The sequence below is a fragment of the Crocodylus siamensis genome, chromosome 3, assembly GCF_052110815.1.
Source record: "Crocodylus siamensis isolate JL-2025a chromosome 3, ASM5211081v1, whole genome shotgun sequence".
NCBI lineage: Eukaryota > Metazoa > Chordata > Crocodylia > Crocodylidae > Crocodylus > Crocodylus siamensis.
Window position 1 is genome coordinate 254,055,491 of NC_143397.1, and position 21,653 is coordinate 254,077,143.

The following is a 21,653-nucleotide window of genomic DNA, read 5'->3' on the forward strand; positions in this document are numbered from 1 at the left end:
AGGATCAACCAATAAGAGCTTATGCTGCTGCTGCTTCATGGATATACAATCTATTGCGTCTGGGTGCTGGCTAAACAAAGATGGAGAAGCTGAGAACAGTTCCGAGTGGCAAATGAGGGCTGGGCTAGGGAGAGCTTGGCCTGCGAGGGGTGGAGAACCTGTGCCTGCAGACACACTGGCTATTAACAGTACATGATTGGCAAGTAGACCATGGAATGGTTGTGGTGAAAGGTGCAGGCCGTGTGATGTCTGGAGGGCTGCACATGTGACCTGGACCAGTGACCAGGTTCAGAACCAATGCTCTGGCCAACTGCATCGGTATTTTGTCCCAAATGAACAGATCTCTAAAGACTTGCTCGGCTTTCAACTATGGGACTTCAGTTCTGATGCAGTTTATTCAACATCTCCTCAGAGGTGCATTAAAACCAGTTCTCCTTTCAGTCGCACTGGGGGCAACCCGGACTAACTCCACTGATGTCAACTACCATCTCCAGGCTTAACACAGCCTTACGGCACAACCCGGCCTTGGCTCATTGGCTTGTCGGTCTTTCTAACTTGCACTCTAAAACCTTCAGACTGGAGACTGCCTCAGTGTGCATTCGCATGGGTCACGATGATATGGATCCATTCAGAATTAGATCTCCGTAAACAATCTTTGCGCTGCCTGCAATTTACTTTTGCTTTGCCGTGGCCTGATATTCACAGACCTCTCTCCCATATAGCACACCCTCAGCCTTCAGATTAGAGCCACTCTGCCACAGAGAGACAGGACACTGAGATATCTGGACCTATGGTCTGACCCAATGAGACATTTATGTGCTTATGACAATTGCACCATACCGAGTTCAGAGAACATCTGCAACTATGAGAGAGAACCAAGTAACGAGTCAACGTCAGAAGATGTAAGGCTTGCATGACACACACAAATGAGTTACGTACCAGCTGAGAAGGCATGGATGTTGAGCGCCATGTCCTGTTCCTCGCTATCCACCACATCAAGTAAATAGGCTCGAATCGGCCCTTCTGTTGCATCAGCACAAAAATCCAACACCACCACCCCCAGCACTGTGAGAACTATGCCAATTGGCTGCTTGTCTGGGACGTCTCCAATGGCTAGACCTGTGAACAAAGGCACCTGTAGGCATTTCATCCAAAGATGGATAACTACTAAGAAGCAGGTTAACTCCTTAAGAGAAAGGCAAGTCAATGCACTTACTGGAAACATTCCTTTACGGAATAAAATGGCAATTTCAATTCTTTGGCACAGCTTCTGAAAAGGTGTGGGACAGAAGATACAGTTCTTTATGTTGATAAGATTGACATTTATTTCTTAAAATGTCCATCTGTTTGAAGCCTCCCCTGCACACTTCTCAAAGTAGTGGTTATGTGTCTACCCCTGCCATGTTTCAAACATCCTCCAAAACGTGGAAGGTACTTTTTTGTGAAAGGCAGCTAGGATAAGAAAAATTTGGATCCTCAAAATAAAAACTACATGCATCAAAAACCCTGGTTAAGTGCAGCTATAGCAACTGCATTTCTTGCATTCAGTTTTGCAGACTGCACCCTGAACTTCACATGGTGTCCCATGGGACATATACTAATAGTTGGGCACAAGAGGACACCATAAAATGGGAAAAAACCCCAAAACCATCAGTTGCTCATATTGATATTCATTTTCGTTAAACATTCATTTTTTTTAAAAATTGTGAAGTTCCAGACACAAAGCAGCAAACGAATTTGGCACTGTCATTGCTGTATAATAAAAGCGTCTTCCAATAATTTTTATGTTGATATATGTACAGATCATTACAGTAGGACCAATCAGCTTCTGCTGTCGTTGCAAGAGGTCCTCCCGAAGAGGAGACACTGAAGAACAATTCCTTTATAAAACATTAACTTCTCACTGGGGAACATTCAAACAACAGTGTTCATAAAAACCTTGATGACTGAAAACCATCAGTGAGATGCAGGAATTAGAGGTGCCGGATTGTGACGCAGCCCTTAAAACGCTGCAGTGGAAAACAATCCTGTGGGGAGCTGGACTAGATAATGCAGGAGAGGTTTTCCAGTGCTCAAGAGTATTGATTCCTGGATGCAAGGAGAAATCTGAAAGCCAAGCAAGAGTGTCCTGTACATTAAACAAATGCCACTGGTTTGAACCTGGCAGGTGAGATGCACTGCTAACATCAGTGCTATTCTTGCTTTGAATAGCTGAACTATGCAGATAATAGACAGGGCAATAACAATTTAGGCAATGCCCAGAGCTGAGAGGACCTGTGCGTGCTCCCTACGCTAGGGAGGTGCTGGCAATGCACTGATGCAATCTTCCAGCTTTACAGCCTGGGCGGCTCTCCTGTGCTCCCTGCCCCTCGCACAGCTCCAGCCACTCAGACAGCCGAGCTCCGACAGGCGAGGTGGCACCATTCCCCGCAGCTGCAGGGTGAAAGCAGTGGGGGGGAGGGGGTGAAGGCAGGCAGGGAGCACAGATGTGCCGAGTCCACCTTCAAGGGTTGCAAGGCACACGTGAGCGCTGTCATTTTGTATTGCCCCCTCTTGGGACCTTGGCAAGCCGTACCTCTTCTTTCTGCAGTGGGACCAGGCAAAGGGGTACAGAGAAACTGTAACGCTATTTGCCAGATTGTAAAGGCTAATGTCTAAAGATTTCCAACATGGGGCTATGTCAGGGCAAGTGGTGAAACAGCTTTCAATTGAGGAGCACACTTGAAGCCATACTGGGAGAAGGGAGAGAGCATTCACAGACGGACCACCTACCCACACTGCACTGCTGGCAAGAAGAAAGTCTATGGTTAGCACTTCCCTGGCTTCTCCATGGACAGCTTCTCCTTCTATGTTTTGGGGAAAAAAAAAAAATAGGGTCTTTTGGAGCACAGTTGACATTAGGCTACTGAGACAGCCTAGTTGCAAAACTATTGCAGTGGCTCCAAGAGTGCCGAAAAAGCACTCCGAGTTTGAGAAAAGACCCCATTCCTTTAGTGCACATTCACTAGAAGATGACAAAATACTGCCATATAAAACGTTAGCTTTCCTCTATCTCTGCGGCTTGCCAAGGTCAATAAAAGCTGGCTTAAATTAACATGGGTGGTCCCTTAAGTCAGAACAGGCTCTCTCTGGCAGCAGATGGGGAGAGGGGGGTATACCGTGAGCCTGACATCAAGGGGCATTTCTCTGGTCTCAGGCTTGCTGCATCCCAGACCTCTGAAAGGCAAAACAGCTGTCCTTTTGCTTTAAGTTTCCAGGGTGCCTGTGGAAATGGCAACTGGGAGCTCCCAGCTCCCTATACCATTGGGCCCCAGGGCACAGGGAGCTTTGAAGACCACATCTACAGCCCTGGAGTGGAGCTGGGCTGCAGCCCTGCTTTTTAAAACTCCTTGGGCACCTGGACCTAGACAGCAGGGAGAGGCTCCCCAGTCTCTGGCTCCTGGCACCCAGGAAGCTTTAAGGAGCATGCCCAGGCAGCTTCCCCACTGGGGACTTTGAACACCACACCTGGCAGCTCTGGGGTGGCTGCTAGGACATGGACAATCATGGGCTTCCACGGGGTTAAAGTCCCCAGTGGGGGAAGCCCTTTGGCTTACTTTGCTTCCCAGAGGCTCTGATCTCTCATGCCTGGTGGCCAGGGCAGAGCTGCTGGGCACAAGGTTTTGATCATCAGCATTGCCAGTCTGGCCTGGACAGCCCTAGTCTCTAACTGGACCCAGGATGGGGCAGCAATCAGCCGACTGACTATCAGCTCACCATGCTGGGGGACTCAAACCTGCCTTGTTGAGGCTGGGGCTGGGTCCGAGACTGACAAATCAATCAGCTGATTGTCAGCTTCAGCCCCAGACCTCGCTGGTGCCAGTTTGGCGTGGTCTCAGAGCTGACAATCAGCTGATTCTCAGCCAAGCTGGACCTGTGGGAATTCCTCTTTCAACTTCCTGGTGCTAGGGGCCAAGTTTTTGATCTCAGGATCCCTTGCACTGCCACGTCGTAACGGCACTTCTGAGATCTGATCCCTGATCCCAACAATCATGCCTTCTGCCATGCCACATGGACCACATCACACCACTAAACATGTGGCAGAGGCCTAAGCATCAGCTAGGTTGCATATTAATTATCCCCAAGCATTAGTTTTTATTTATAAGGAACCTAGTACAGCATTGCAGCAGGATGCACCCAATGTCTCCAACAAGTTGTTTGTTTGTTAAGAACAGCTTATCCTTTGCAATCTGTAGGGTAGTAAAAACAATCCCATGGAGCATCTGGGGCTTTGGGAAGGCAAAATACTGACCCAAGGTTAAATGCCTGGTTCATTCCATGAATTGTTAAAACAAATCCTCATCTCACAAACATGAGAACAAAGAGTCATAGGTACAAGACTCCTTTCCATTGCATCAGCCCAAAGGTGGTGTAAATGTTTCCTTAAAACGTACTTGCTGCAGCACTAAATTCACAGAGATTCTTAGATTAAGTTCCCTTGTCAACTATGTTCTAGGGAAACAACTTATTTTTAACAGATTTGATGGGGGCTCAGGAAAATTTATTTTCCCACATAGAGATGTTGATAAACTAATATTAACTGTGCTCTGGACTTTTTCAATACCAGGTCTAAGAAAAGAACAAGAAAAAGTGAAAAGATAATTTTTGAAATAATGCTGGAAACAGGATGTGTCGCCAGATATGCATTAAAGGGAAAATGGATCACAACAGGAAATGTTTCCCTGTGAACAGGTTGCTACACTTTTCCCATGTCAAGAACTGGCCGAATTCATCTTGGAGCCTACAAATATTATGCTGGCAACTGTTGTATTAATGACTCAGTATCAATGGTTATAGTTATTCTTACAGGGCTAATATTTAGCACAGTACTGTGACTTTAATTTTTCCTTCCCTGTTGAAGTTTGGGATAGTTCACATCTTAGTTACCCAATACAACATGTTAATATTACACTAAGCAGCTTGTAAGTTAATCAACTGTATATCATGCATATCTGAGATAAGACACTTTATATCAAAGGCTATAGCAAGAAAAATAGGGAGGGGATTTCCCAGTTACTTACCTATAACAGAGCCATTAAGGAAAAGTGCAACTCCAAAGAGGACACCGATGGAGAGAGCGAGAATAAAAGGCCTTCGGCGGCCCCAGCTCAGGGTGCAGCGGTCACTGGCCGAACCTATGAGTGGAGTGAAGATCAAGCCCAGGATAGGGCTAAGGAACCAAGTGAGGCTGTAGTACTGCTCAGGAAGACCTAAAAACCAAAGAAAAAAGGGCCATCAGTTATATGCTGTACAGGGTACATTAAGATATAAATGCAGGATTTACATTTTTATGAAAGGAGTATAATAAAAGAACAGCAGCACATTAATCTGTTGCAACCCCTCACTTGAGGGCACACCTAGATTAGGTCACCATAATTTTGTGCCATTCTCTAACAGGCAATAAAACATTTACACATGTTTCATAGGGAAGAGAGAACTTAATGAATAGCAAGGAGTTCATCACCTGCATAACTACTGGAATAAAGGTTAGGAAAGTGAGGGGATCAGACAGACATTCAGAGTCACCAGTCTGCACTGATCTCTGCCTCATGGCCTGTTGCGTAAAGTGGATGTTACAATGGCTTTGCAAGTCTGAAAAGCCAGCATCTCAAAGCTTTAACACCTTGATAACTGGGGACAGAGTTTTACCATTGTGTGATGAATTTTTTTGCCAGCATACAACCCTGTGCCACCAGTTTCTAGAAACTAAGCTTGCAAGGTATGGCAGGGTATATTTACAACTACAGTGGTAGAGGACACCAGCACCCTGCTCCTTGTCTGGAACAAAATTGTAGAGCAAGTAAAGTGAACAATGGCCAATACCCAAACCAATTATTCTTTGAACTGTGACAGCAGACACAGATTGCTCACCTCTGTTACCCAAAGGGCCAGTTTCTAAAAGCAGTGGGTAGGAACAGCAGAAGGGAAATAGATTTATCCTATAAAATTACTTGGGGTGAGAAGATAGCTATTGCTAGTGATAAATCATGTCTAGGGAAAGAAAAAGTGCATGGAAGGATGAAAAGGGCAGCAAAAGGAAAAGCTTCCAGCACCCAGTTATCGGGAATACTACCAGCCATCAGCCTGTAGATGGCAGAGTGTCTCACTCCACATCTGAAACATTTTTTTTTCCTTTTCAATGCACCAGCACTATTTCGTACATCTTTTCAAAGGCAGACATACAAAATGGTCTGCTGCTTGTTGTCTAGCTAGCACGGGGGCTAAAAAAAAGGACCAGCTCTCTCACTCAGTAGAGGAAAAGGGGGCTATTAGTCATACCCACAGCATCAAAAGCAGCGAGCAACCTTTACTGCTTCATTCTGTATTCAGGTATCAGGTGGCATTAATTGTTCAGAATAACTCATGCAGGTGGTCAAGAAAATTTAGTCTCACTGGCATTTAAAACTACCATCACATCTGGGACCTGCATGGTGACTTATGTTCTTACAGTGACTTAATGCATGTGCCAGTGAATTGGGTTCTCCCAAAACTTACTGTAAAACGCTGGTAAAGATGCTGCACATGGAGAATTTGAAGTCTTGCACACAAGTTACCATAAGATAGCCAATTCCTTGGATTATGTCCGAGGCCAAACGCTGCCATGCCTTGCGTGATGGAATCAGCCTCGAGCAGGCCACAAAGTCCTCACCCGAAGGGCTGGACAAGCATTAGGAACATCGGACTTGTGAACTTTGCGGAGACCGGGCCTACCCCTGGGAAGCCAGATACTAAGGCTTCCTTTTCAAGGGAAGGGAAAAAGTAACCCTGGGAAACAACTGTGGGACTTTACAGATCCAACTCGTGTCACAACTACCCGGGGGAATCTAGTCTCTACCAGAGAAAACAGCCACTTGCTTGTTAAGGCTCAAATCAGCACATACATATGCTCTTTTCAGGCTAGGCCAGATAGTTAGGAATGGTCTCTGGAACAGACCGCATACAGAGAAGTGTCATGAGACTTGGGCGCAGCAGTGGTTGCAAGACCTAATGTGTATAGAGCAGTTCAGATTGCCACACCAGCCTTTCTGACCAGTAAAGCCCGTGCCCCAAGACAGGATCTATGTTGAGCTGTAACAGAAGAGCACGTATCAAGATCTTATGGTGCACTTGGGGTCCACCTCCAACACTTCGGAAGGAATTAGAAACTGGCTCTACTCCGAGACCACAGCTCCTCAGGATGAGGTTGAGCGTGGCATGGCATGAGCCTCTCAGAAGGCAATGAGGTTGGGTTTTTTTGTTTGTTTGTTTTAATAGCAAATACTAAATCGGAGACATACAGAAGCCACAAGCTCAATGAACATAACTGGCCTGCTGCACAGGCCACTAAGACCTGGAACATAGCTAACACCACCGGTCTTCAATGCCAGGAGAAGGTGCTTGCTCTTTTAGCTGCAACATTGGGCAATATGCAACTGAGATGCCCATCTGTGGTCGCTGATGAGCTTGAACAAAACCCTGCATCACGGCATCTGTACTCCTTTCATACCATGCCTGGGCACACTGCAAAATGCGCCTTATTTACTGGCTAGGTGAACAGAGGAAAAGGAAGGTATGCTATCGGCTTGTACACTACTCCGATTTAAAACAAAATCGCCCAGATATAAAAACTTAATTTGCATTTGTCTGAACTCCAAATACGAGGAACTTTATTCATGAAGCAAGTTAACGAACTGTTGCACAAAACCCTTTTAGTTTTAAAGATGAATTTTATGACACCATTATCTTTTTTTTGTTTAATCCCTGCAAGGTCATCTCATATTTGCATGATATAGTTAATGTGTGCAACAGTCAGAAGTCTGGCAGAGGCCTACGCTGTGGTCAGGTTTATGTCTGGCCTCCCAAATCCATGTCCTGCAGGAACTGAGAGCAACTCAGATTTTTCAAAGAGGCCGGCAAGCTTGGTACTGCAGCGTGGTGGGAGAAGGCATCAGGACACGTATACCTATAGAGCAAACATGGTTTTGCCCAACTTCAGGCAAGTATTGAAAATCTGCTAGCTCTTTTAGCAGCCTGAATATTTCTCCTTAGCCAAAAAAAGGTGGTTGGAGACACTTTGGCAGTGACTGGAACAAATGGAGAAGCAAGATCTGATTGGCCTACCCTATAGCTAAGTGGGGCTGAAAGGCAAAATTAGAGACTTACACAAGCCTTGAGGCCACTAGCAAGAGAAAGACTCTACAAGAAGAATCCTTCACGGTTTTCAGCAGAGTGGGCAATACCTCTAAAACTTGAACTGGGAAGGAGATAACTTTTACACACTAACCATGATCTGAACCTTGTCAGTAGTATAGTGGCAGAAAGAAAGGAGCTGCCCCCACCACCCCCTTTGAATTATTTAACCAATTCTCTAACAACATTCGTTATGTCAAGAAATGCACTCTTCAGTTATATGTTGTGCAGCCAAATCAGAAGTTTGCCAAATCTTCCCAAAAAATTCTTGGTAGAAAGAAATTCACAGGCGACCCATCTGGATGCCGACTAGCACCCCAAGAGTGCTCCAACATGACAGGCCTGAGAAGTGACACTGTGGCTAGGGACAAAAGTTACACAAACCACTATAAGTAACTGGAAACCAGTTCAACTCTGTAATACAATAGAAGTTCAGTGCACATAAACTGCTTTCAAGACGGCCAAAACCGGTTTAAAAATACACCTGGATTGATGTAGCATCAGACTCAACTGATTTAACTTGAATCTGGAGGGCATCTGGGACAGGCTAACTCAGTCCCCCGGCATCTCAGGCTGCTTTGCACCGCCCCTGCATCCCCCCTGCCCTCGTAGGGTGGGTGGGCAGGCTAGCCTTGGCCCAAGACATCTGCTCCAACCCAGCAGGGAGGTGTGCTCTGGCACCCTCCGGCTTCTGGTCTGGGCCACGGCAGGCAAGCAGCTGCATTTCCAGAATCAAAAGTGCATGTCATTGCTAGGCATTTTGATGTAATCACTCTGAGAAACGATTCCTGGCAGGCGTCTGGTTTGATGTTAGTCACTTGGATGCACGAATATATTGCGGTATGCATATATTTGTATGACATCGGGGGGGGGGGGGGTGGAGAAAGAAGAAGAAAAGGGTTAAAAGGTGAATAGACTTTCAAAGAGACCCAAATAACTCCTGAAGGCAAGCATGGGCCATAGCCTCCCCCCCACCCCCTGGTCTCAAAGAACCGCGTCCGCAGGTATGATGGAGCAAGCAAGCAAGTTTCCACAAGCAGGAGTAGTGAGAGAAGGAGAGGAGTGACAGTGCCACATTCTTGCATACCCCTTACTTTTATTTGAATGTCCCATCTGTTTTCCAACTGGTGGGAGGGCAGTAAAATTTCAAACAAGCTTAAGGGACAGGCAAAAGTGATGGGATGAGGGGAAACTCTTGGCCCTGAGAAACCCCCGACTTGCGTGGTGGGAAAAGACTTCTCGCCACCCGCTAGTGGCAAGAGACAGGCAGCAACAGCAGCATGGTCGGATGGCACAGATCAGACTCGGCTCCTGAACGCAGCATCACCAGAGGTTTGCGACTAGCCTTCGAGGCTAAGAGACAACCGGCTTGATTCAGGTTTGAGTTCTGGGCTTGTTGCAAGACACATCCTCACAGATGGACAAGCCCATATTGTCCCATATTCATTACCTTGGATGCATCCAAATTAAATGCACTGCCTCAGAATAAAATTGCAGCTAATTTGAGTCAATTGCCAGTTAAACCTTGTGTGTAAATGACTCTTCTGCGGCCGTTTCAATGGGAGTCAAATCTCAGACTAATCAGCCCTGGCTTAAACCCATTGTCTGTTCTTAACCCAAGGGAGTACCATGTAGTAATAGGTTATTTCCATTTGTGACCATTCAGGTAGTGGTCTTTTCAGCTGAGCCTCGTGTCATGTGCTACATTTAGCTGGAAACTGGATGGTTATGACTGATCTCATCTTGCAAGGGCTAAAGTGGCTATCAGGCAGTGAGCAATATTGATTAGGAAGAGACCTGAACTGAACTGGGGAAGTTGAAGGGTCACAGCAGAAGTTTCCCATTGCCCCTATGATGCTGTTCCTTTGTTATAAATGCAATTTTCCATTATTCTGTTGGTCAGGTAATAGCAAACCCCAACTGAATATGCTCTGTAAATGTGAACAGTCGCACTGAGTTGGGCAAGATTCACAACAGGTTTTTTTTTTATTATTTATTTTTCTGTTGGCATCTTGGGAAAAAATAGAAACGCAAGGACTATTATTTAGCTGTCTGTAACCCGCCCCCCCTCCCAAATCTGAGGAAATACTGAGGAGGAAAACACACTGCAGATAAACAAGTGCTAGCATTTGTCCCATGAACTGACTTTGTGGCTCAGGTTAGAAGTCAGAAACTCCAAAGCCCTACTCAGATCAATGAAAAAAAACAAAACGCCAGCTTCTGTCTACAGCCTCCGGGGCCACTGAGACTCCAGCAACGTGGCATTTCCCAGCAAGCTGCAAACAAACAGGACACTGGCTTCTAGTAAATAAGTTTTTGTTTTCTATCCCAAGGAAAGAAAAAAGTCCCCAACAATAGTGGGACCAGCACCGCTCACGGTTCACAGGAAATGCTCACTGTGTCACCACTGGTCCGAGGGCCATGTGAGGTCACAAGTTACACGGAAGAAAGAGCAAGTCACATGCAGCAGCTTCTATTCAAATCCTCTTTTTGATAAAGCTCAGGGGGAGGGGGGAATAGTTCCTTAAAGTTTAAGAAAAGATCTGACATGGGAATGGGTATCCAGCTTCTATTTTCAGTGATCAGGAATTATCACCTAGAGATGTGTTTGCAGTTTAACATACCGCAAAATTTATAACCAAGAGACAGTCATCTCACAAGCGTATGTCCACTGTTATCAACCGTTATGATGCTTTGCTAGTACTACACAGCCTGTACTTCCTGCCCTTGCAAACATACTGAATATTTTTATAATGTTACCCAATATAAAAAAAGTTGCCACAATTTTTTTACCCTCCAGTGAAACTGGTGCAAGGGGCATGCCTGTCCTGGGAACTGTTGCTTTCAGCGTGAATTGCTGTCAGGAACATTGAAGTGATGACACCACTCTGCTCCCCAAAATAAATGCTCTTCTAAATCTCTCAAAGTCAGAGGTGGGAGAGCCTCAACAATATACTCCCCCAGAGACGCCACGTCCATCCTGTAGTGACCCATGGCCGAGGGAGCCACTTGATCCGGCCTGTGGATGTGGGGCTGCAGTGGCAGGCTCGCTCTCTATGCCGTTAGGAAGAAAAAGTGGTGGTCAGGTCCCCAAGGTGGGTCATTCCAGCCTGCAGCCGAAAAAGTTTGCCAACCATTTCTCCAGCAGGTTCCTGTCATTTGCATTAGGTGTCACGTTGTGGGCTGCTTCTGATGCGCTCTGGGGACAGTGGCACATGCATTTTTGCATCTGCTGACAACTCAGGAGGCCCTGCTGCTCGCCCAGAAATGCCTACCCTACACACAAGCAATCCTTGCCGTTCCCTTTTGAAGCTGTTCCCTCACTTAGTCTCCACCCATCCTGATATTTAGAGAACCATGCAATCCATTCTTTATTCCTTCGCTCCCGTGTCCCACAACCAACCTCTCTCCATCGAGAGGTAGTGCCATGCCTCGATCATTCCTGTCCAACCCAGAACGATGACAAGGAAAGCCATGGCAGGACCAGCTGAGCCGGGCACTGCATTTGCCGACTGTCTCGTTACCCGGGCTTGGAGAACTCTGGACAGAAAGCCCGCTCCAGACCATTTCAAGACCGTGGGTTGATTTGGAGTTGGGAAGAGTTCTGCACTTCCCCATTTATCACTTCGCCAGACTACTCAGATCACTTGCTCAAGGAATGCTGCTGGCTAGATGGAGGAAGAGAAAAATGAACAGGATGCTCCTGCCAGAGCTACCGACTCAGCCTTCACAGGAACCCAGTGCATGCCCTCGTGTCCTGAACATGAGACTTAGCCTGTGGACAGAAGCATGTTCTGAGGATGCTCAAAGGAGCCGAGCAAATTGTCATGCTTGCTGTCCGCTGATCAAGCCTTTCCCCAGAGGGCTATTCGCTGGTACTGGTACAAGAGTGCTTCACCTGCACAGCTTGCTTAGGCTGCGTCCCTTCACCTTCTAGCAATCCCACAGGGGACACGTGCTCCGATGCTCGTACAGCTGGGCAACTGGAGCTCTCTCGTACAACACGGCTCCCTCACTCCCAACGCATTCAGAGTGAGGAAAGAGGCCTATGCATCGGCTTGAGCAATTGTGGTCACATTACCCTCACACTGCACGTAGCAGGTTGGAAGATTAAAACCTGGAGCTCCAGTACGATGTGCAAATGCCATGATGCCAGATCTCACTGCCACTCTTCGAGACCTCTGGCCAAGCCTTGTCCTGACGGCCATGTGTTCTTGTACCATCTGCCCATTGGGAGGCTACAACCTTAGATCTCTGGGGGGTCACAGAAGATTAAAATCTCGCCTTCTTGACCTAGAAAGCAGACTCTAACCTTCAAGCAGCACCTAGAAGTAGTTCTCTCCATCTCCAGAGCTTTTACCATGACAGCTGGAAACCTGCACAGACATCATGGCGATGAGCACTGCACACACAGCTACTGGCTTTCTACAATTCTCGCACTTCCAGTTGAGCACTTTCCTCTTAAAGAGTGGACAAAGGGGAGCGTCTTCGTCAGCGTATTTTTTATAGCACTTCAATTTATTGTGCTGCCAGGCACAACTTCACACTAGTAGCATTTACTCTATGGTTTTTCTTTGTTTGCACTTTTATGATGCATGAGGTCTGAGCATTCAAGACAACACCGCTGGGTGCACAATGATGTGGCTTTTCTCGGATTTGGTCTCTCCCAGGCCAGCACGTATATACACATTATGCCAGCGCCCAAAGTATGCCAAGGCAGAAACCCTTTCCACCCCACACCCAGTTTGACAGACACCCACAGCTTTTTTGATGTTATCATTTACATGTATAACACAGATAAGGCTACAAGCCTGTTTGAAATTTGAGAAACACAAAGAAGAAAGTATACTTCTCTTCCGTATACAGTACCCGCTTTTGAGGTGCTGGGAAGTGATCAGGGCTCAGTGTCTGTAGAAGTTGGACGCCATCAAGAAATGCATTTTTAAAGGGAAAAAATAGCTTCTAGGGACTTGAAAAACAAGTTTGATTTTTCTTTTTTTTTCCTCCCATATCTGCAGGCAATACAGTGACATGTGTTGCCTGCAGATATGCAGCAACCCCGCCTACCCAAAGCTCCCATGTTGCTCTGCCAGTTTCAAGAATATTAGTCAAACTTAGAAGAAACAGTATTTGAGGATGCACTTTAATATGCTAGAAGAACCTGATTTAATGCAAAAAGCATTCAGTATTGATTTGATTAAATCTCAATATACACTATTAACCTTGTATGGTTCCACCGACTGATCTTGCTAATATCTGTAACAAGAGCTATATAAATTTTTATTGGAAAAAGGGATTTTAAAAACATTAAGGAAAAGTAGATTTCTGCCAATTAGCTACCCTTTCCACTTAAAAAGAGTTTCAGCCACATAAAGCCAGAGGTAATAATTTAGTTGAAAGGTCAAAGTGATGAATGGATGCCAATGACTGCTCTCAGCAGGTTGGAAAGTGGAGGAAACTAGTGAAGACTACAGAGGCCTACATTGTATGTAGCTTTTAGGTCTGCCCAAATGTCCCCAGGTATGTTCTGAGCAGTTATTGGTAACACCCAAGTTGTTTTAGAAGCAACCCAAGATGTATATTGTTTGGTTATAGAAAATAAATGTTTAAAAAAAAAAAATTCTCTGGTACCTTCCTTCCTCAAGGGTCTCCATGCCTTTGTAAACCCCAAAGGTACACTGCTAGAGCAGTCTGCTTGGGAATAGAGGACAGGCTCATCTCACAAAAACAGGGACGTAAGGGAGACGTAGGGTATAAGCACTATTTTGGATGCTCATCTCATGAGGCTTCTCGCACTGCAGGGCTCTTTGGATTTAGTGTTTTAATATCTCTTCTGACCAACTTGCACACAAAGCTACGACAAATCCTACTGCTTGGTGAGATCCAGGACAAACAAAACTCCAGTCTGGGCATGACATGCAGCTATTTACAGTCTTGTTAAGCAAGCGAAGGGTGTGATCTTGGTCTTGGTAACACTAGCTAGTTTTTATTTTGAGTGTGCGCATGCATGTGCATGTATGCATGGGTCAGAACAACTCCAGGACGCACAAATGCCAGATCCCATTGGTGTCCTGTTCCTAAAGTCATGATATGCAAGCATGTAGACGCAGAAAACATTGGACTAATGCCTTAATCGGGAATCCTGACTGGAGACTGGCTGCCCAGTACCACCTTCCTAATTAGTACCTCCTCCCTTCTCATGCTTAGTCCCGTATGTACTAGACACCCACATGGCTAAGAGGATGGGCACTGGCCATTCTTTCTTTTTGGGTGGATTTGTTTGCCAAATGTCAATTGGTGACACATGGGCAACTCCCAATAATGTCTGTAGTAAGAGCTTTGCAGCACCTTATCATTAGCTACCCCCGCAGCACATTACACTTCTTCCCTCCTCTACTTCTGGGGAAGCCTCCTCAGGTGTCCCCAACCTCAGACCAGGTTTTGGCAACAGCCCCATCCAGAGTCATCATGAGATCCCATCTAGAGGCCTGACCGAGCTTGGCAACTTGCAAAGCCTTTCCTGCATGAACTGCACCCCCAAGTGACTCAGTCCAGCCTTTGAAAACAAGCGTGGCTTAATCCCTACAACAAGAACAGATCAAGGGAGGTTTTATTAAGAAACAGTCTGCAGATCCGTCTTGCCTATAACGTCATGGTTCACGAGGGGGGCAGTCCTAGCAGCTGGAGCTGGGAGTCGGGACCAGTGGGGTTGCAGGGATGAAGCACCAGTTGAGAGAACTAGAGGGCAACTCAAACTCCAAACTGAGGGGTGGGGGTCATCTCTTCCCATCATGCTTTTCATCAACTCCAAGGTCCTTTCCTGTGAAAGGGCTCCTGAGGTTACAAGCTGGGAACCCCACGTCCACGAGATGCCACCTAGCCTTTGCAAACTGCACCAAGGATGACATTTGTCCGTCTTCCTAAGAAGCAGCAAATAGGGCAAATGACCCCTTCTGGAGTTATCCCAAGAGTAGAGGGGCCACATATGTGGCTGGGCACCTGGGGCAGTGGTGACTTGTTTGCCACCACACTGCCAACATGATTCCCACTGGCTGCCCTAGTCACCCTACCTTAGTTATGCCACTGCCTGAAGAGCTGCAGAGCAAAAGCTACAGGATCCAGAAGATAGTGCATGCTCCCTTCCCATAAAAAAAAAAAAAAAAAAAAAAAATAGCACTTGGGGGATTCAGTTCAACTAATTTCTCATGTATGCACTTTAAAGAGTGACATCAGGGGGATGACAGCTGAGCCGAAAACTAAGTGTGTAGACCCAAGGAAGGAGGTCTTGCCTTTGGAAGCTTGTCTACCCTTATCCCAGCTACACAGTTGGCCCAATAAAAAGGTATCACCACCCTAAGAAATCCCAGACCGCTCCAGGCATTCGACATTGAAAGACTTTTGCTTCTGTTGTTTTTAAATAGTGCAGATACTGAAAAGGCTTTGCAGCACTATTGTGCACAAGTATTTTGTTGTCCATTGCTAACACGCTACAGAATCAGCCCTCTGTCCTCTCTAAAGGCTTTAGGACTAGCGGCTGGTTTTGAAAAAAATCGGGACAAACATGTTCCCATTGGCCCAGGCACATTGCGCGTCTAGTCGTGTTACCGGGATGCAGTATTAATGGAGGCACAAAAGCAAACCACACACACTCTCTCTCAGTAAACTATGTTAATTTAAAGAGTCTGCTGATTTAGACATTCTGATAAAAACAACAATCCCTTGAGCCCATTATTCACCATGGATGCACAAAAGAGAATGTTCAAAAATAACATTTGCTAAGCTCCTAAAAGGAAAGTACATCTTTCTATATCGTTGTCATATGAGGCGTTAACCACAAAAAAAAAAAAAAATACATCAAGGGGAGCACAAATCCTATTAGGGCTTTAGCAATTAGCTTAGATGAATGAACTGTGGGGTTTTAGTTTGGATGTATGGTTTACTATTTAGACAGACAATCGTTCCAGGAAAGCACAACAATACAGCAGTTGTTAATTGAAATGCTGTATGAATGGGCTGCTATATGCACTCACACTGGTAAAAAGGGTTATCATGTAGCATTTAAAATCAACTGATAAATAGCTTTTGTTCTGGTTCATCTTTTTGCAAACACTTTTCTTTTTAAAACTGTGGAGTATATTCAGTAGAAGTCCATCAGCTGTCCTTGCTTGTCTGTAGTCTATGCATATTAGGTGTATAACCATTAAAAAAAAAAAAAAGGAAAAAAAATATCAAGAAGGTTATTAAAGAGACAATGTTCAAGCCAAAAACTGAAGGTGCTGCAAGATGGTGTACTTTGGAAGGTCTGAAGGAGGTTGACACCAAGTTGAGATCAACAGTAAGCTAGTTTAAGTATATTCTAAGCACTTTCCTAAAAAAAGTTTAAATGGCCTATCTGGTTTTATGCTGGCGTTTGGGGGGGGTTGTAGCTCCAGCATTTTCAAGGACCTTCAAGTTCAGCAGACATAAGTTGCAAAAATATTTCACAAGTATAACAGTGTCTAATCAACCTGTTTTTCTGATTGCCATAAAATATTAAGCCATCTTGTTAATTATTAAATGTCTTCTATGACTATAATGACAGCCACATTGAAGTGATCCTTTTTGAGCGCACACAACCGCAATCTTAATAATTTTCACTCACATGTGCTATTCAGTAGCTCACAAGCCTGTTCATGTAAGGCCATGATTCTTAGCAAGAAGGCCAGGACACCCTGGAGTGCCCCAAGGTGCTTTCAAGGGTAGTGATATCAGAATATTGCCATTAGACCATCTCCCTCAATTTAGAAGGGCTACCCAGCCAACCTAATGCAAAGAAGTCTCTTCTTATTTGCAAACCAAGCGATGAGAACTAGATTCAATAGCAATACAAAAGCAGATGACCATCTGAAGTGGGATCTTTTATTTGTATTGCAGTTTAAGAAGTAGATTTGCTTGTAGTTAAGGGAGCAGAAGATACTTTGCAAAACATATCGAGTCTTGAAATAAGTGACAACACAATAACCATACATGCATGACGGGAAGGAACCCAGGGAATCAACCTTGTGCTCAAGGCAGGACCATCCCTGCCTAAACAGTCCCAGACAAGTGTTAGTCTAACCTGCTCTTAAAAAAAAAAAAAAGAAAACCCCTTCCAGTGACGCAGACTCCATAACATTTCTAGATAATCTGTTCCAAAGCTAAACCACCCCCATAATTAATATCCAACATAAGTTTCCCTTGCTGCTATTTAAACCCATTACTTTCTTTCCTGTTCCCTGTGAACAAAAGAGAACAACTATCATCCTCTATGTAATAACTTCTCTTTATTTGAAGACTTAGCAACTTCACTCTTGGTAAGATCTTATTCAGACTAATTAATCCCAGTTCTTCCCATCTTTCCTCATGCGATGTTTTCCTAGATCCCTAATGATTTTTGCTGCTCTCCCTTTTCCAATGTGAATACCAAGAGCTTGTTGAATTATGGAGATTTTAAAACACATCTTCAAATCCTAAGAGACAACTGGCATCTGAAAAAACGAGCGTTACAACTTTAAACCATTTGGGAGTTTCTCAAGTGGAACAGGCTATGTTACATCATGTAGAGACATCTGCAATACAGAAGATACAACCTTTGTCTTTTCATTTTCCCCCTGTAAAGCCTTGCCATCTTAGGCTGTTTGACAACTATCTACTTTTGGGCAAGAGACAGAAGTTGCATATAAACCAGTTTAAGTGATCAGAAACTGGTTTAAACCTGTAACAGAATAGAAGCTCAGTGCACACAAACCTGTTTCAAAATGGCTGAAACTGGTTTAAAGATAAACCTGGTTGAATGCAGTATCAGATGCAACTGATCAGGGGCAAACCAGTTAATGAATCTTCTGGCCCAGACTCTTTCTTGGTTCAAGTTAAAGTTTCCCAGCATCCCTTGCACCCCTGGGCTGGGCTGTGCCATCTGGTCCAGAGAGCAGGGCTGGCCCTGCCCCTTTGCTCCCTAGCTGGAGCAGTGGAGCTGGCTCACTGTTCCCCCAGGCAAATGCTGGCTGGGGTTGGGGGCTAAGGAAGAGGGTTAAACTTCCTTCCCCCCTTCCCCCCCCCCCCAAATACAGAGCTGCCTTGCCCTGCCCTACTGGCTTAGTGCTGGCTGTGACTGGACTACAAAAATCCTGAAGGCATGTGGAAGCAGGAAGAGGAAGTGATGAGCAACCCTGCAGAGTCCTGATGCTGTGAGCAGGAGTACAAATCCCAGAGACCTTGGCAGCAGGAAAAGGAAGCAAATACACAGTCCATGCTGGCTATGTGCCAGAGAACTGTGCTCTAGCACCCCCCCGCCCCACTTCTGGCTTGAGCCAACTGCAGGCATATTACTGCATTTCCAGAATCAAAAGTGAATGTGTGTTCATTTGCTTATTGGTTCAATCTCTGCAGTTTAGACTGCAAAGACTGAATCAATTTGGCCTCAGGCTTTTTAACTGTCTGTACTTAGGCTTTGGAGAACATCTGGCAGAACATGCATAATCCACCATCACTAGTGGTGAAAAACTGAAACAGGAAGGGGGAGCTGAGACCAAAGAAAAGGGAGTGAGCCTGCTAGAGTATTGCTTTCCTATGCGAAGGAAAAGCAGAGAGGAGCTCTTTACATGCTCACCATCACTTCTCTCCTCCCCCCCCAAACTGCCCAACCTCCTGTAATCCCTCTCGCAGTTTCTCTAGTCAGAGAACAGAGACCACTACAAGGAGGATCTCTTAATTACAGATTTGAACACAAGCTGAGGCCGATTATCTCTAGGACATTAAATCAGTACAAGTTTGTGAAATTCAGGACAGCCGAATTTCTTGTTCAACAGAAAATACAAGGTTTGCATTGTTTTATACTGAAAAGCAGAAGAGCAGCAAACCTCTCACATTTCAAATGGATGGCAGAGTTACCCTTTGCTCCCAGGGGAGTGTTTTAAAAAAAAAAAAAAAAATCACCGTGAAGTCAAGCAAGCTGCATAAATTTAGGCTGTAAGGACCTTGGCATCAGGCCATCTATTCTTTGCTCTAACAATGGCATTGCAGAACACTTTGAAGCAGCTTGCTTTCTAAAACGCAGATTGAGACACGGAATGGACAGCCCTAGAGATGGCAAACTGACAATGCAATTATGACCAAAAATGACTCTGCCATAGTGCTATTGAAAGGATACCAAGAAAAACAAATACTGCAGAAATAAGAGGACAGCAAAAGGGGACTGATGAATCAGATACAACTCTGTAAACCATTTGCTTTAAGATTAGTGCAATGCAGAAGGGCAAAAGTTCCTCTGAAATGCTTGGAGTTCTCTTAAGCCTGTCTAATCTGCATCAGCATAACAAAATTAATTTCAAGTCGCACAATATAACTCATGCAAGATACAGCAGGTATGTCTGTTATGATGCTTCCTTGCCAAAAAATGTCTGGACTGTTAAGCTCCTGTGCCCCACTTTCCAAATCAGGAAACAAAAACCAGAGTTTGTGGCCCAACAGTACCCACTGCCACTGACTATACCCATCATAAACAGTCAGATTTCTGCATAAAAAAGGCATTTTGTACTGTTTACCTTAAAGCCCAAGCTGCTATTAATTTAGAGTCCTAATTGCACTTCTTAGAAGTGGGAAACCACTGGTTTCTGCATCTCCATTTATAAAGGAGGAACAATTTATATTTTACTGGCTCAGAAAGGGATAAAAACTGGAAGGAGCTGATTTTACTACAAGGGTTGCTCTTTTTTGGACCATTTATATGAATTCTTGAGAAGCTGAAATCAATCTCCATTTGCTTCAAGAAGTGCTTTTATGTCCCAAAGTGCAGTCATGGTACTTCCAAAGAAATCAAAAGCACCATCCCAGACAACGCATTCAAGTCAGATGCCTGAAAACATCCATCCACCCCCTTGAGCTCTGCACCAGCAAGACCTAATCACTGGCAGACCATATTTCAGACACAAGGGGTATCAGCAAAGGGATACTTTCTACTAAGGGTGCACCAGTAAAGACCTTTGTGGTTGATACCAATGGCCGATTAACCAGCCATATTGGGCAACATGGATTTGATAACCGATATGCAGCCCGGCAGCTTGGAGAGCAGCATCAGGCTGATAAGTCTGTGGGGAGGAAAGGAGCTTGGGGGGGGGGGTGCAGACAGAAGACCCCTCAGTGAAGGAGGGGGTGGAAGGGGAGGGCTCCCTACTGCTATACCCTTCCCCAGGGGAGGCATGAGGGAAATGTACCCCCTGGATTTATGCATGGGGTAGAGGCAGGCTGTGCTGGCCTCTTCCTGGTAGGGGGCTGGGCCTGGGCTGCACTCAGGGTGGGAGGCAGTGGTGCTAGGAAGAAGGGGCTATGGTAAATTTTAGGGTAGCTGTAGCCCCCTCTCCTAGTGCCACCCACCCCAAGCACAGCCCCAGTCCAGCCCCACCCCCTGGAAGATGCCAGCATGACCCCTGGCACAACTTGCAGCCCACCCTTGCCCCACACACAAATCAGGGGGGCATGTGCCCCCCCACCCCAGGGGTATGCAGTGGTGGGGAGCTCTCCTTCCCCATGCTCCTCAGACAAGCTGCCCACAGCTTCGCTTCATTTCCTCCCTACCCCAGCTGGACAACGCCTGCACCTTCCCCACTCCCTCCTTCACTGTGGGGGCCACAATCTGCCCCCCCCCCCCACAGCTCTTCCATATGCCTCTTTTCCCACAGTTTTACTGGCCTGATGCTGCTCTCCAACCTGCATTCCTGGCCCATGCATATAGTATTTAGTGACATTAACTACATTGACCCAAAAAAGCCTATTGCCAATAATGTCAATTTTCCTTTTATCGGTCCCAATTGGACGTGGACCGATATACTGGTGCACCTCTAATTTCTACATCTTCAGAAAGCCAACACGCAAGGAAGGCATAGAGGGAACTGACCCTTTCAGGCAGAACAACAATGAACTAGCAATCAAAATATGAACGGCATACGGCTCGAATAGCTTGACAAGGACCATCAAGAATGACGGCCCCCTTTGACATCTACCAAGAACAGGTTAGAGACACACCATGAGACTGGGGTCTGGTTTCATGCATCCAAGGCATCCATTCCTGGCCTGGTGGCAAGTTGCTATGTAACACTACCATCTCCTGCACAGTGGAAACCACACTAAATGGTAAAGCACATGGGGTGAGGGATACTAGGACAGAGAGGGGACATGTCTCTTGAAGGCTCTCAATGAGAGGGCCAGAGAACAGAATTTCTGGGACCATGAAACATTTGCCTTTATTCACCTTAGCTGAGGCTAGTGGAAGTAGTCAGCCTTATTTTTCAGACTGGAGGACCAGCAGGTCTCATGTGCATCTTTTGATTCAACATGGGTCTCTCTGCTCACGTTGCGTCTTTATGAAAAGACAAAATCAACAGCTCAGAACGATTCAGAGAATTTCTGGCAGAATGACCTGCAGGTTACAC

At 45.6% G+C, this 21,653-nt stretch overlaps 1 protein-coding gene across 2 annotated transcripts in view; it reads right to left on the bottom strand.

The window, feature by feature from the left end:
• SLC45A4 (solute carrier family 45 member 4) overlaps nt 1–21,653 on the bottom strand; it is an 88,414-nt gene that overhangs the window by 11,757 nt on the left and 55,004 nt on the right. Inside the window, exons 3-4 of one of the 2 annotated variants that reach the window (XM_090040725.1) lie at nt 5,061–5,249; nt 940–1,119 (exon numbers count right to left, since the gene is read on the bottom strand). In XM_090040725.1, the coding sequence (XP_089896851.1) occupies nt 940–1,119; nt 5,061–5,249 (369 nt within the window). The remainder of the gene's footprint in view (nt 1–939; nt 1,120–5,060; nt 5,250–21,653) is intronic. The other variant, XM_090040726.1, reaches the window with a different exon arrangement.